This window comes from Notothenia rossii (assembly GCF_949606895.1).
Source record: "Notothenia rossii genome assembly, chromosome: 1".
Taxonomy (NCBI): Eukaryota; Metazoa; Chordata; class Actinopteri; order Perciformes; family Nototheniidae; genus Notothenia; species Notothenia rossii.
In genome coordinates, this window is record NC_136912.1 from 42258826 (window position 1) to 42274545 (window position 15720).

General features: G+C 39.5%; 2 protein-coding genes across 2 annotated transcripts; one reads left to right on the forward strand and one right to left on the reverse strand.

The window, feature by feature from the left end:
• Positions 1–3057: 3057 nt before the first annotated feature.
• Positions 3058–6148, forward strand: cbx8b (chromobox homolog 8b). Its single transcript, XM_079680550.1, has 5 exons — positions 3058–3211; positions 3335–3378; positions 3638–3703; positions 3824–3890; positions 4585–6148. The coding sequence occupies exons 1-5, from the start codon at positions 3143–3145 to the stop codon at positions 5446–5448; spliced, it is 1110 nt and encodes a 369-aa protein (XP_079536676.1). The 5' UTR covers positions 3058–3142; the 3' UTR covers positions 5449–6148.
• Positions 6149–7286: 1138 nt separating this feature from the next.
• On the reverse strand, positions 7287–14981 carry cUnh17orf67 (chromosome Un C17orf67 homolog). The gene is made up of 4 exons (XM_079644715.1): positions 14887–14981; positions 13211–13296; positions 8075–8196; positions 7287–7508 (listed from the first exon to the last, which is right to left on the reverse strand). Exons 1-3 carry the CDS (start codon positions 14939–14941, stop codon positions 8080–8082), a joined length of 258 nt encoding a protein of 85 aa, XP_079500841.1. The 5' UTR covers positions 14942–14981; the 3' UTR covers positions 7287–7508; positions 8075–8079.
• Positions 14982–15720: the final 739 nt, after the last annotated feature.

Consider the following 15720-nt stretch of genomic DNA (forward strand, 5'->3'; position numbering starts at 1 on the left):
ACACACCTGTCTCTCGTCCATTACTGTCTGCATGTCAATGGAGGTAGCATGGCTTTAGTTAGAGCTTCAGAAACATACAAGAAGAAGGGGACTTTAATGAATAAATTCTGCAGCTGGTATTCGTGACAAAAACAGTATTAAGAAAATTATGTTCAGGTGTGCAGTTGGCAGACGAGGCAATCAGCGCTAATTGAATTTACAACGGCTATTCTGATGAGAAGTGAATTTGATGTTAGTCAGTACATCAGTGCCCCACCCAGTGTCGTGCTCTTTTAATAGGCCAGATCTCGTTGTCTTGATCTCTGGGATCATTGTATTGACAGTATATTCAGGTGTTCTGTGTTTATAAAGAGAGCCGTGGCTCAGAAACGTTCCCTCTCAGCCGTTTGGTCTTGTCTCGAAATCTGGTTTTTAAAAAAACCCCGCTCATTGAAATCTATCGTCTGACTGAAATATCCTTCTTTGAAATTACACATTTTATTGTTTCCTCAGAATGCATTTTATATTCATTCATCAAAAAATAACAAGCTATTTAAATGTAAAAGACTGACTGAATGCCGCAGTGGCTAAAATCCAGAGTCAATACTTTTTTCCTGCAGAGCAGATTTAATTTAAATAGCCAACACAGGTTTAAAATATTCCTTTAATATTAATTTCGATTTGTTGTACATTCCTTTAAAGCTACGTGATATCGATGAAATTATGCAATAATCTCTGCTGTGAATTTGTTATTTACGATCGGCATTGGACTTTATAAAAAAAAAGGTGGAACATGTTCTCATCCTCGTTCTGTTCAGAAGGGCAAAGTTAAAGTTTACTCTATAGTTTAAAACGATTTGTTATCCTACTCTTTTTTAATCGCTTATTAGTCCTTCCAAGAAATGAGGTTGGGAAGAAAATCCAAAGGACTGTGGTAAAATCAGCTATCATCAGGTCATAAATGCGTGCAGCATGAACAAGCTAGCCGATTTGTTCTTTTTATTTTACTCTTTTAGATATTTTAGTGAAAAGTTAAAGGTTAGGGAATAACAGGGACAGCTATATATTTTTCAATCAGGTCAGACCAATATATGGTAATATCTAGTATTCAGATTTGTAATAATTTGTTTTATAAGGCCAAATTAATTTCAGACCATTTTATTGTAGGCTATATATACATTATATATTGCCCCGTTCCTTCCTTTTTTATTAAAGTGATGTTCTTCTGTCGCCATAGCTATTGGAATTATAAGTCATTCATATTTGTAATATCCTTTGTTCGTGACAATTGAATTAAATAATGAAATGTATTGTTTCTATGTCTACCTTTTTTACCCTTTGAAAAACTTTTTATTTATTTATACATTTCTTAGCATTAAAATGTAGGCTGCCTATCGGCCTGTGCATTGTAGGTGAGCAAGTGCCAAGTTATTGTCACCCATCAGTTCACGACAGGCATATAGGATTGTATTTCATTTAAAGTCAACATTTTAGATTTTTTGACTTTTACTTTAAATCCTTTTCTGCAGATTTAAAAATATATATTTTCTGGTACTCTTGTTGCGTGAGCTGTTGCATTAAAAACAGCAGGACTTGGAAGCGTGAACAGATTATTTGGGGATCCGAAGATTGGCTAATTATTGTTGTGTAATCTCATTAGCAGAAGATATTTTGAAGTGTGAAGGGTTTAAAAGGAATAGAAGAAAAAATGTATTGAAGAAAAGAAAGTGACTGCAGAGAGACGGGCAGGTAACAGTGGTCGGACCTTTGCCATATCGCAGATACACATGAAAAGCTGGCCAGACATTAACATAGCCTGCCCTGTACATCAACTGATATTGTCTTGCCTAATTATGTGTTATGAAATCGTCTTTCGTTTTCCTAACACTTTATATATGAAAGTCAGTAAACGTCTTGCGCAATAATGAGGGACATATATCACAAGGAGGGACATTTCATCCAATTTCCATTTTTAAAAGTAGCCTATAATTGAGCAGTGAGCACTAAATTAACTCACCCTCTGTAAAACATGGATGAAGGCTCTTTGATATGAATGCGATCGAATGCACAATGTGGAGATATTTGAAAATAGCAAAGCGCCATTAAAAAGTTTAAATACGCTATGCCACAAGACTGATGTGCAGCCAAACTCAAGCTACAGTAGGCCTACAGTGGGTTGTTAGATATAATATAATATGAATACAAACATCCTATAATTTAGCCTGGCAGGAAAAGTGCATTGATCCTATGCTCGACCTGAGACAGCGAAAACAGACGAAATAAATGCGGGCAGGCGTAACACAGCCTGTGTGCTTAATGCTTAATATTCCTGTAGCTACTAAACGTCAAAAGGCGAGTTTATTGGGTAAGCAAATAAATGCATATGTATTATCTTTTCAATTTACACACGGCATCTATTGCACGTCTGTCCGTCCTGGGAGAGGGATCCCTCCTCTGTTGCTCTCCCTGAGGTTTCTCCCATTTTTCCCTTTAAACTGTGGGGTTTTCTCTGGAAGTTTTTCCTTGTACGATGTGAGGGTCTAAGGACAGAGGGTGTCGTATTGTCATACTGATATTCTGTACAAACTGTGAAGTCCACTGAGACAAATGTAACATTTGTGATATTGGGCTATATAAATAAACATTGATTGATTGATTGATGGCATAGCTACATAGAATGAACCCAAATGAAGAATTTCTCCGTCTCTCGTCGCATTAATCAAACGGCCCGGTTATTTCCTGGTTTCTCTACGTTTTTGACGATACTGTCGCGTGCATACAAACTACACAACGTTTGATACCACGTGCTTTTTTGAATATCTCACATAACTTGCGCGAAATGATTCACTCGCCATACGGGGGGGGGGGGGGGGGGAGGGGGGGAAGCCTCCATTTCGCCCCCGAAAGAATTCACACAAGCACAAGCTCCTCCCCCTCACTTAGCAACCCGCGCACGTAGCAACGGCTGGACCAATGGGCGTTCTTCTTGAGGTTCCACCGACTGCGGTTCCTTAGCAACGCAGTAAAAAATTGCGCTGACGTCCATTCTGTAAGGGAGTATTATGGTCTGTCGGGAATTCAGAGTGCCTGGGACTGGAAAAAAATATCTGCTCTGCTAACGATAGCGTCCGCTGAGCTAACGGTAGGTAGCACTGGAGTAAACATGGAGCTGTCTGCTGTCGGGGAGAGGGTGTTCGCTGCCGAGTCTATCATCAAACGGAGGATAAGGAAGGTAGGCGCGAGATGTGACGTGCTCTTTTCTCCCACAGCGTTAAATATAATGCACCGCTATATATTTCTACTGTTGCCCTGCAAGCTAATGAACTAATTTGTGTTTGTTTCTGATGGCATGCAGGGTCGGATTGAATACCTTGTGAAATGGAAGGGTTGGTCTCCCAAGTAAGTCCTACATTGTGTCTGCTGTCTCTGCTTTCTGTGTTTACTGTCTCTAGTCTGTACTGTGTGAACTGCTGGACTGGCTCGGCTGTGGCTGTCGTTAGCTCGCCACAGCTAGCGAGACAGCCCCGGATTAAAACTGAGGAGTAGCATTATAGCACGTTGGAGATGTTTAGCTTGCAGGCTAACGCAATGGTCATCCCCACAGTGTGTCAGCGGTCGTTTCCTCATTTTAACTTCACGCTCATGTCTCTGTTCACAGATACAGCACGTGGGAACCGGAGGACAATATTTTGGACTCGCGCCTGTTTTTGGCTTTTGAAGAGAGGTAACGTTAAGATGTCTGGACACACAGCCAGTGAATGTAGTCCGATAAATATACGGTGTCCTCGGTGCACTTTGCTCCCGTGACACTCAAAATGGGCGTCTGTCTCTTTATTTTCCACAGGGAGCGTGAAAGAGAGCTCTTCGGGCCCAAAAAGAGAGGACCAAAGCCCAAGACGTTCCTGCTCAAGGTAAACCCAGCAGGCTGTTTCGTTTCAGCCTCATTGCATTTCTCCTTAAGGCGAGAGGCTCATTAATGATGGTAATTATGCATATTCAGCGTGTGTATTAGCTAATGGGAAGCTGTTGACATGTTACAACATGTATATTAGTTTAAAATTCCTGTTTGCAAGCTGCTGCCTTGATACATTCTTAATCTCCAACTGTATGTGATTTGTATAAGACTAATAACGGTTATTAAATATAGATGCATAACATTCACGTTACTGCCCTACATTTCTATGGGTAAAGATGCACTAATAAATACTGTTGCCTGACAGGAACCGTTTGCTGTTGTACATGGTAATGCAGTTGCCCATTAGTTCTTGTTTGCATCTACACATTTTCACACTTAAAAATGTAATATATACATTAAATGTAATAGCTGTGCTCAGTGTCAGGGTGTAATTTAAACAATCAACAGGTCTTTTCATATAACACATTTTGACATGTTACAGTAGAACACAGGTGTGAGTAATAAAATGAAAGGCTGAATTCAATTTGGCTGTTCAGGTTTCAAGGCCCTGGCATGCCACACTGTGGTGATCCTAATGATACCCTTCCAAAAGGCTTGTTAAATCCACTAAGAAATTAAAATACGAAATGGAATTATGTTTTTTTTTTTTTAAATAATAATTTCCCTCTCATTTTCATAACTTTTAATAGGCTCAGGCTAAAATCAAGGCCAAGTCCTATGAGTTCCGGGGAGACGCAGTCCGAGGAATGCACATCACCTACCCAACCCCAGAGCCGGTCTTCACTCCCAGGGCCAGGGAGGGCCTGAGAGCAGTTGTTCCCACCACCTTCTCACCCAGCACGGTCAACCGGGGAGAAAGTATGCGCATCCATCCACCAGAGCTGAGCACTCGCGAGTACCAGCAGCCCTCCCTTCAGATAAGTGGTCCAGACGAACTCATCCACCTCCCCAAAAAAAGAGGCCCTAAGCTTAAACCCCGCTTCAAGGACGGTAGCTGCAGCCCTGCGATCTTTGAACCCCACAAGAGGAGAGCTGAGGAGCAGGGTAGCCACGTCCCGCATAAACTGACTAAACTCCAGGGGGGCCAAGAGATGAGGCGGATCAAAGTGGCTCACAGACATCCAGAAATACACAGTCATAAACGCCACCATCACAACCATCATCATCATCACCACTCTAACAACCGGGGGTTCTCCGGGGGAAGCTCCTTCAACCAGCTTTACTCAGAGCGCAGCCTGCACCCCCACAAAACAGACTCGCACAGAACTAAGGACAGCTCCAGCCACCTGGCTCCTGTAACCTTCAAGCACCAGTCCAGAATGAGCCCGAGCCTGGGCCGCCCCGTGGAGCCTCCCCAGATGGAGAAGCCTTACTTCATGGACAGGCCGTCCCCAACCAGATTCGACTTGGACGTGGACTTGGATGAAGTGACGTGGAGGCCCTCCATTGGCAACGTGGAGAAGGTCATGGTGACGGATGTGACTACCAACTTCCTGACCGTCACCATCAAGGAGAGCAGCACTACGAAAGGCTTCTTCAAAGACAAAAGATGATTGTTTCTGCCACGCTTTGTTTAGCATCAGAATCCTAGTGTGAATATTATGCAACGCCCCTTTTGTATGTATTGTAAAAAAGCTAATTACTTAATGTGCATATGTGTATATATTACAAATTTGAACATCTGTTTTTTGAATTGACCAAATCAAATGAAGTCTATTTCACATCTTGCATTGGTTAACATGAATGAGTTGAGTGTTGCCTTTGCAGCTGGCTACTTATGTACAGAGCTTCTGAATTTCACTATTTTTAATTGTTAGTAACTAGAATGTATTTTTTTGATTCTCAAACGTTACAGCAAATATGATTATTGAGCCAAGGCTTAGATAATAAATGCAGTCTGTGGGTTGAATATTTCTCTATAATTTGAACCGATTTGACTGAAGAAAAAAAAAACTATTCAATTCAATGGGGTTCATATTTAAAAATGTACTCAAGCACTTTTAATTCAAAAGTATTTAGATGTATCCGTATATGTTGTATTCAAAGACCGATTTTTGTAATGTCTCTAACATTTCTAATTGTATGGTTAACAAATAAATTAAATACAGGAGTTTTCCCAAGTGTTAAACAACCTTTTCCATTAACATGGTATGCCTATATTTTACATTTTCATAGAAAACGTTCATAAAGATTTATTGTAAGAAGATCATTTCCCACTTTTTAGTCGCTTTACAATAAATACTTTGGATTTTCTCATTTCGTTGTGTTTTACTGTCAGAGTTTTTATTACAACTCGTGCGCCTCGACGTGTTTTTTTGTCATATTTAAAGATAGCGCTTGAATTAATTAAAAGATTTACCAAAACCGTAACACAAGAAGGCCTTAAGCAACCATCAATCAATTTATGTTAGAGATCATTGGGAATTATATGAAAAAAATATTATTTTAAATTCCTACAAGCTCATAAAGGCACCCGGTGCCGATGTAAAGGGCCTCGGGCTCCAAGGAAAACCTGAAGTATCCACTGCAGCAGCGGCCTGCTCATGGGGAGGTTTGCAGAGAGCGAAACAGAGCAAACCATAAACCCAGAGACCTTTATGAATATTTAATGTGAATGCCTCGAGCATCTCACGTCTGCTTTTAGGCCACTTCAAATTGAAACTTTTGAATGAAATGAAAACAATCCAGCTATTTACTCATAGACCCAAACTTCTATAGCCTACTATAAACAAATGTGTATTCAATTTCAGAATTAGCGGCAATCTTAACCATTTGTTTAATGTTTATTTATATTAATATGCTGCACACACCACCGCAGTTATGGCCTAAACTGCTTTGCATATGGGATTTTGAAATACATATTTCAGAGTTTTCTGAAACCGGCTGTTTTCTAGAGGCCTCATGCAGCCATGTGGACCTGTACCTTTGACTGCTCATTCATGACACATTAGGTCTAATTATAATGAGATAAACGAACCTCAGATGCCCGGGACTACACGCCCTCTTTTTGCGGAGGTGATAAACCCAAAGAAATAGATCCGCCTGCTGTTATCTGGCCCCCGTTATAACATGCTAGGTGCTGTATTTAAGAGACAGCATGTAGGCTACGTGAAAAAATTGAAACTGAGGTTCAGTTAGAAGCAGAAACATGGTAGGATAAACAAACACGTTTATGTTTCTCGCTGCCAAAGAAAACATAATTTGCTCCTCGAGACGAGAAACTCCCTTCTGTCACCGACTAATACCCGGAGCCATATGCCCGCAACAAGGTTAATATATAAATATTTAACAAGAGTAGGCTTTAACGTAAAGTTAGTAGCCTTCCAAATAACCATTATTAATAAATAAATAATAATAATTAAGGAATAGTAACACAACCATTGTAACCCAGTGTTGTTGCATGCATTTTAATATTTGTGATGGTATTACATTTCATTCTGATGATACATGGATACCTTTTTAATTCAACACTACGGTACACTACACAGCTGTATTACAATATGATTACACAAATGACCATATATTCTTCACATGATCATATTTCAGGAAAGATAGAGAGAGAGAACATATTTTTCATTGTTATCTTGTCCAAGTTGTCACCTCTGGTCCTTTTCTGTTTATGGAGAAAGATAATGAACAGTTAAACACGGTATATTTAGTTGCATTCAAACTCTGAAAAATATGCATATCAAACAGCAACTTTTATTTTTCTTTGTAAACAGAAAGCTTACAAATGTTTGCCTCTGTTCCAAACCACACACATTTTATTGTTTTACTGTAGACGTCTGTTAGCAATGAAAGCAGTTTACTTCAAGCAAGTTTGAAATGATTAAAACAAGACAACTGACTGAATGATTACATGATATACTGTAAGCCTGACTGGGTTTTCTGAGGTTTCCTGCTGTGTGATAAATGACAAAGCAACAGGATGTGAAATAACACACCAGCAGCAAGGAATCAGTCAGATACAAAACAGGGAAAGGCAATACAGATATCCTGTTGAACATGATTTTAAGGAATTTTACTCCGACCAAGAGGCAAGATGTGCTTATTTGTACTTGGAAATGTCATTATTTGATAGGGCATCTGTACTTATTTGTGTGTGTGTTAAATCTGAGTGAAATACAACTGATGGTTGCTGTGTATGTGCACGGTGTTGCATTGTGCAGCCATCATCACCGTGATCAGACGGGGTGTCCATAGTTCCTGTCACAGCGGGGGGAGCAGTGAGGATTCAACCAGTTCTCCATGCTGGTCTCCTGGGCCCGCTGATCCAGAGCCTGCATATGGAGCAGATGCTCCTGGGGGGGGGGGGGGGAGTAAGAAGGTGGTTAGGGGTGGAGGTACCAGCAGATGAGAAGCATGAAAAACTGTTGATCTGAACATTTGCATAAATGAAACTGAATGTTCAAAGGGGGAATCAGTGCTGACTCAGAACTTTGTATTCCTCTGCTTTTGTTTCTGCATCACAGCAGAGCAGCACATAAACAGCACAACAGAGAGAGTGAAATGACAGAGATGAGGGAAGCTTAACATGCAGGGACTTGTACAATGATGAATGGATGCATTCAAAGCATTACAATGCACAAACGCATGGAGAGAGATTCCTTTATGGATCATGGTGAAAGGAGGATTCACTTCTTTCAATTACTCATAACACACTGTAAAAACACTATGTTACAAATAAAATTCCTGTATTTGAAATGCTACTTAAGTAAAAGTAAGTAATCAGGAAAATGTATTAAAAGCAAAAATAGACAAATCCTTACATCTGGGATACTGGAAACAATATTTTTGTTTTCAAATTAAAAAAAGTCTGAAACTATCAAAATAGTAAATTTACTCCCAGATTTTAATAACGAAAAAAGAATGGCGTGAAAAGAATTAACTCAAGTAAACAAGTACCTCAAGTTTGAACTGATACTTGAGTAAATGTACTTAGTTACATTCCACTATGCTGCTATGCCATATAGCAGGTGTAGATACGTATTGCATGAAGACAGATGTGTAATATATATATATTCAAAAACAATTTTTTTAAATAGATACATTAAGTGTTGGGGGTAGTGACAGATGCCATCAGTTGAAATAAATCCTACAGTAGAATACAGTATGTAAAGAGTATGTTATTTTCCCCACAAAAAAAATCTCATTGTTATGACGTGTATTCATTCATAAATGATGCTTAGATATGAGTGTGGTTTAGGCAGGTGGTCGGAACTCAAAACTGACGTCACTCTTTGTGGGGTGTTTGCTAAATTGGTCACCATAGGAGATATCAGTTTGTATAACACTTTTTAAATAACCCTCACTTACCTCACAACCCTGGATTTAATTACCTCCGAAGGTGGGCAATAATGCAACATTTGTGATGCAAGCTGCCGTTAAACACAAGAGAAGAAGAGACAACAGAGCACTTTTTGGGGACTGAATTAGTGGCCACGAGGAAGACGGCGGGGGCAAGTTGTCTCCCACCACCAACAATATACACACTTTAACCAAACAACTATTCTCTGTTTGGAATCAGGTCAGCCCCTGGGGGGCGCAGAGGCATGTCAGGGGGGACGCGAGAGACCAGGAGGAAAAATGGTTAATAAAAAAAAAAAGATTTAAAAAAAAAAAAAAATCATAATTTGTAAATTATTGATTCGAAAATAATATGATACAGTACTATTACGTCTGGGTCTCTGTGTTTAATTAAAGCTCTGCTCTGTGTGTGTGTGGAATGAGCCATTTTGTGTGCGTGCACGAGCGAGAGAGAGAGAGAGAGCGTACCGTTACCGGAGATCGTAGTTGTTAGCTTCTGGTGCTAGCGAGCTACGCTAACAGATATAAAGAGTTTTTTCAACAACAAAGTGGAGGAGATTCCTCTCCTGTCAGACTGAGAGGCTCAGTGAACCAAAGGACTCTCTGAGTGTTTAGATAGTTAACTTTAGTCTAAGTTATCTCAGTGGATCTCAAACGTTTTGGTCACCATTAATGTAAACAATTATTTCCGAGGCACACGTTGGATCATTATAGTTATAAAAAAATAAGAGAATAAATTAAAAACAGGTATGAAATACTATTAAAAGGGTGATTTGTAAAATATCCATAGAAAAAAGTAAATCTGTTTACAGTTCTGTTTCATATGGGTTTTGAGAGATGTATCCATAGATCTCTTTTTTTTGCTCTCAAAGTGTACCAGATTGATGCTTTTAACTTCAATATTTAAAAATAAATCTTCCCGGAGGAGCTTGCCCCCAGACCCCCCTATGTGAGGTCCACACACCACCTATAAAAATAGCACTTTACCCCTGCTTACACCTATATGCCTCGAGCCTTCATTGTAACTGTCACAATGTGTATTTGCGTGGGGATTGTTGCAGTAGAAATTTCCACTGTAGTGCCTGGTTCATTAATGGGAAACCCTAAATGTTTGAGTACCCTCTATGAAACGTCAAGCTACCCCGCACCACCCCAAAATAAATATCTGGCGCCGCCACTGAGCCTGACTATTTGTGTTGGGGGGGCCCGACTTATTTTTTTCTCCAAAGGGGGGGGCCTGACAGAAAAGGTTTGGTAAGCCTTGATGTCAGCTATTGGTCGTTTTCCTTTTTTCTGACATATCTTTGTTTGCCGGTTCCTTTGTTTGAGGGAGAAGGGGAAATAGGGTATGGTATATTTCAAGCTTGTTATGCAAGTAAGTTATTGGGCTTTTTTGATCAACTAAAATTTGTTAAAACACATTTTCAACTTTAATTAATTGCATTTACTTGAAAATCGGGCTTGTTAACACATGAATACTGGGTAATGTATTTGTACATGTATATTTAAGAAGTACAATATAAAACAAGCACAAGTTTCATGTGTGGGTCATATTCCATTACACTTTTAGAATTTGCTGTGGGCCAATTAAAAATGGAGTAGCCTACAGGCCGCAGTTGGCACCCGGGCCGTGGACAGCTAACGCATGAGGCAGGGAAAGGCCCTGGTTAGGGCCTTCCTGGCCTTTCAGTATTCACCTCGAGCCTGACTATATTTACTCTGATACTTGGAAGCTATCACCCAATTTAAAAAACAAAAACAATTCATGAAATGATGTGTTTTTGAAAGATATAAGAATGTAACCCCCTAATAAATGGGGTTATATACACGTTCATTATTAGAAGATCTAAAGTTTTACATTTTGTTTCACTCCCATGAAGCATCCCAACACATAATGAATGCTCAATGATATGAATGATGTCGTTTCAACTAAGTTTGATATTTCTCATGAGATTGGAATACAATTTATAAAGCTATGATTATTATTACATAACACTATGATCAGTGGCGGTTCTAGACCAATTTGACTGGGGGGCCAGGCTGGGGCCAGTTATTTTCTGAGGGGGGCACAATAAATGCAGGAAGAAAAAGACAAAGACAGTACGATAAGAAAACAATGCAATACAGTTATTGGTATTTGTTTCAGTACACATATTTATTTCAGATACCTATAGTTACAGTTTCTACGCTCTAATGCAGGGGTGTCCAACCTTTTTTAGGATGAGAGCTACTTTCAAAAGATAAAACAAGTCGTGAGCTACTTTTATTCCTCTTTCTTTTGTTTTTTGCAGTGTATATTTAGCATATTTTAACATTATTATATGCTTACCTTTAATCTTTGTGTGCTGTTTGGGTCTGTGGGACCCGTTTTCAGAGTTTACTAAAATAACATGTATTCAATTACAAGGACCAGTATTTGAATTCAGTATTCAAGGACCTCACCTCCTCTAGGGGGGTCCGGGGGCATGCTCCCCCGGAAGATGTTTTTTTTTTTTTAAATGTGGAAGTGAAATGCATCAATCTGGAGCAATTTGAGCACAAAATGAATGTATGGATACAGCTCTCTCAGATAAAAGGGAGCTGTATACTTTTCAATAATCCAAACATCTTTAGAATATGATCACAACCAATAACAAATCATTTAAACTTGTTTATTCTGATCTTATGTTACCTAGTTAGCATTCTTTCTTTTTTATTTATGCATATTTTACTAATCACTCCCCTTTTAAACTTTATTTTTTTTACTGCTCCATTCATTTTTTCTTCTATGGAGGACATTTGGTTTTGGTCCATAACTATGAGGTTATACATGTCCTGCCACAGCATTAATTCCAATTGTACTCCACAGAGGACATCCTGGGCTTTTCAAACATATCTGGGGGTGTGGCTTTGAAAAAGACAATTTCACTGTATTTCAAAATGGTGTCCATCAACACAAGCATTATTTATGGAAAGATAAATCTTAAGTTTGTAATTTTGTAATTACCAGTGTTGTGAGGTCAATATTTTTAATTAATTATAGTAAGGGAACATCTTAGGAGTTAGTGTAGTGAGTTTCAGAGCAGTGTAATAATGATTTGACCTACAACTAAATGTTTTTATGAATGTCCTCTGAGGAGGACATGGGGATTTGCTCACTTTTTATTTCCCCTATTTTACTCAACACAAATGGAGTCCACTATGGGCCAAAACTAACACGTAGGTTTCTCTAGGGTTCGTGGCAGACGGATGCAGTGGGAAAACATACATCAAGTGCCTCAAGTGTCAGATGTATCTCTTCATTTAAAAAAAGGATGGAGTACTACAATATTTGTTGCATTTGTTGTTGTGCTCTAATGTTGTCTAAATGTACTAGTATGTTAATGTTGTTTGTATACTATGCTTCGCATAACCAACACCTGATGTCCTCTACAGAGGACACATAATAAAACAAAATTATGTATTTTTAGTTTTTGTTGGTCATTATGTTAATAACACCCTAAAGACTTGTGTGATCTAAAAAAAAACGAACATTTAAGCCTTTTTCTTTCTTGTTCTCAGGCGGATAGTACACATTGGAATGATTTCTTACTTTATTTTTTACAACTATATTAAATAGATAAAGGTGTGCTCTCTCTAGCGCTCTCTCTCTGTCTCGCTCGCTCACAGAGGCTGTGTGCTCCTCCGTGGCGATGACGGCTTGCATTAAAAAATAATAATAGACATAGGCCTATTTGTAAAGCCGGGGGACACAAACCCCCCTGGCCCCCCCTCGAACCGCCCCTGACTATGATTAATATCTGTGAAGCGTTATCAAGCATCATTTACTGTTAAATAGCAGTAATGGATTTTTCATTGCAGGAATTCTTATTGTGTCAAAAACATTAACGAACACTTAAAACGTATTTATAAATGAGTCACAGAATTAATTGTTCATAAAGTGCTTAGTAAGGGAAGTTTAAAATACAGGTTTATAGATAAGGTAAGGTCAAAGGTCAGTAGTGAAGAGGATCTCCTGGTGGAGCTCACCCTCATGGGCTCGTCGGGGTATCCGGCCTGCCTCCTGCTGCGGAGCAGCTGCTTAGCAAAGCTCTCCTTGATGATAGGGTTGGCATCTAAGGGAGAGAGAAAGGAGAGTTTGACTACAGAGAGATTCAAAGTTTACTCTCATGCTGATTCATCTTCACTGTTCCACAGATTTCCTTCTTGTCTGTGTTTTATGTCATATGAAAGTGATGTCTTTGGGTCTGGGCTAACACAATAGGACTAGAACATGTTTAACAGAATTAAGACATCACCTTGAAATTGGGATGGATATTTACCCCAATTTTCGGACTTTTTATGAACATACAATTAATTGAGTACTCAAAAAAACGAACCGCAGATTAATGAGATATTTATAAAGAAAATACTTGTTGGTTGCAGCCCTAAAAAATATATTGTAATTTTTGTAAACTCAAATGTTTGTATGTTTGAGTGTGTGGACTAACCCAGTTGTTTTTTTGTATGTTGGCTGGCTGATCACACTACCATTCCTCTCTTTGGGTGCTGTGTTCAGAGCCATGAATAACTCTCTCTCCACTTTCTGCTGCTGTGAGCTGAGGCTGACCCAAACGCTTTAGCTAGTCCATGTGAGGCTGTTTATTCCCCAGCCCCAAAAGAGCTGCTCAAACACACACACACACACACACACACACACACACACACACACACACACACACACACACACACACACACACACACACACACACACACACACACACGCGCGCGCGCGCACGCACGCACGCACGCACACACACACACACACACACACACACACACACACACACACACACACACACACACACACACACACACACACACACGCTATCTATCTCCCTCTCTCAGGCCTGTATGGTTGGTGGAAGGTAACAAAGTGCCCATTCATGCTCCTCGCTCCCCGGGGAGTCGGTCCATGCATCACGTGACCTTGAAGCCTCTCCTGCCAGAGGAGCTGCTGTGAATGAACCCAGCTCTGTCAACACCAGGCTGGAGCTGCTGCACGGGCCTCACCGTGACGTGGCAACAAACACACACATTCTGCAGTTACCTCATTAACATTTGTGCACTTTGTGTTCTAAGCAACAATGCATGCTGAAATGAAATCAACTGGACATGGTCATGCACTGGTGCAAAAATCATATGGTGATCCCTTGGCCTGTCTTCACTTTAACATCATACTACAAAAGAAAGATGCACTAAATTCAAAATCTAAACTGTTTGATAAATGAGATCACCATCATTCTATTCTGTTTACATCTCGTTTTGCTTTCCAGCTAACACCCTGCTAAAGTCATCTGCAGGTATCTGCAGGCATCTGCACCCAAGACGTTTTTCAGGTGGTTATAAAACACTTCTTCTTCTTCTTCAGTGTGTTCAAACTCATTTGACTCAGTGCCAGCACTCTCAGTGATCCTGAGTTCAGGGTGTACAGTACATTTCAAAAGAAAGCAAAATCATGCACATACTACAACATTTGTTCAAGAGCAGATTTCAGTTAACTTTGAATAGGTTTTGGATATGCGTTGGAAGGTAATTTTGAAGAGTTTGCGCCTACAACTGACTTCCTCTCTGCAGGGAAAAAGGGTTTTATTTCAATTAAGATGTCTCCCATAATTTATCATGACAGGCTACTGCTCCCTCAGGTAAATCTCTGAGTGTCCTACCTGTGTAGAGGGTCAGCAGGACCATGCAGAGCAAAAACACCACCAGCTTCTTCATCTTCTTCTTCTTCTTGTTTCTGCTTCTGAACCTTCTCTGAAATGAGGTCCAGACTTGAGTCCAGAGGGGGTGAAAGGGGAAATTCTCCTCCTACTGCACGTCACATAAAAACTGCTCAGACCTGCTCATGTTACTGAGGAGATATTTCAACCAAATCTCCCAGAATCTTATCTCCTCGCATAAGTCTTAATGGGAGACACTACAGGTGTAAAGGGTAAACAAAATATACATATCACCATGAAACTTCCTCAGTTGATGACTTAGAGTTACATTATTTTTTAATTATACGTTTGTTGTTTTATATATAAAAAAAACAGCATCAGAACATTGGATGAATCAGGTTTGAAATTCTTGTTATATTTTTGACATATTGGGGTCAAAGCTTTTTACAAAGGGAATTTGTGATATATCCTTTTATCACTCCGTATATCATAAAAAAAACAGTTAACAGCCATAAAGAAAAGCAACACGTATTCAGGAATACAATTTAAGAAAATATAGGGCTATGGATCATATGTGAACAAAGCTTCAGAATATAGCTGAGAAAGAAAGTGGAAGGTTTGGTCTAAACTGCAGGGAGATATTTGGGCTCATGAGAAGAAAACAGATTTTGAGAAATCTGCCTTTAAAGATATGGATTGTAAAATGTGGGAGGCACTCCACTAGATGGCGATGAAAACAGACATGTAGAGACAGGAGACCATTTTAACAAATGTAGCACTTTGAGAAATGGCCAGGTATTAAATAGGCTACACAGTATACCATGTTGAAATGTTAAT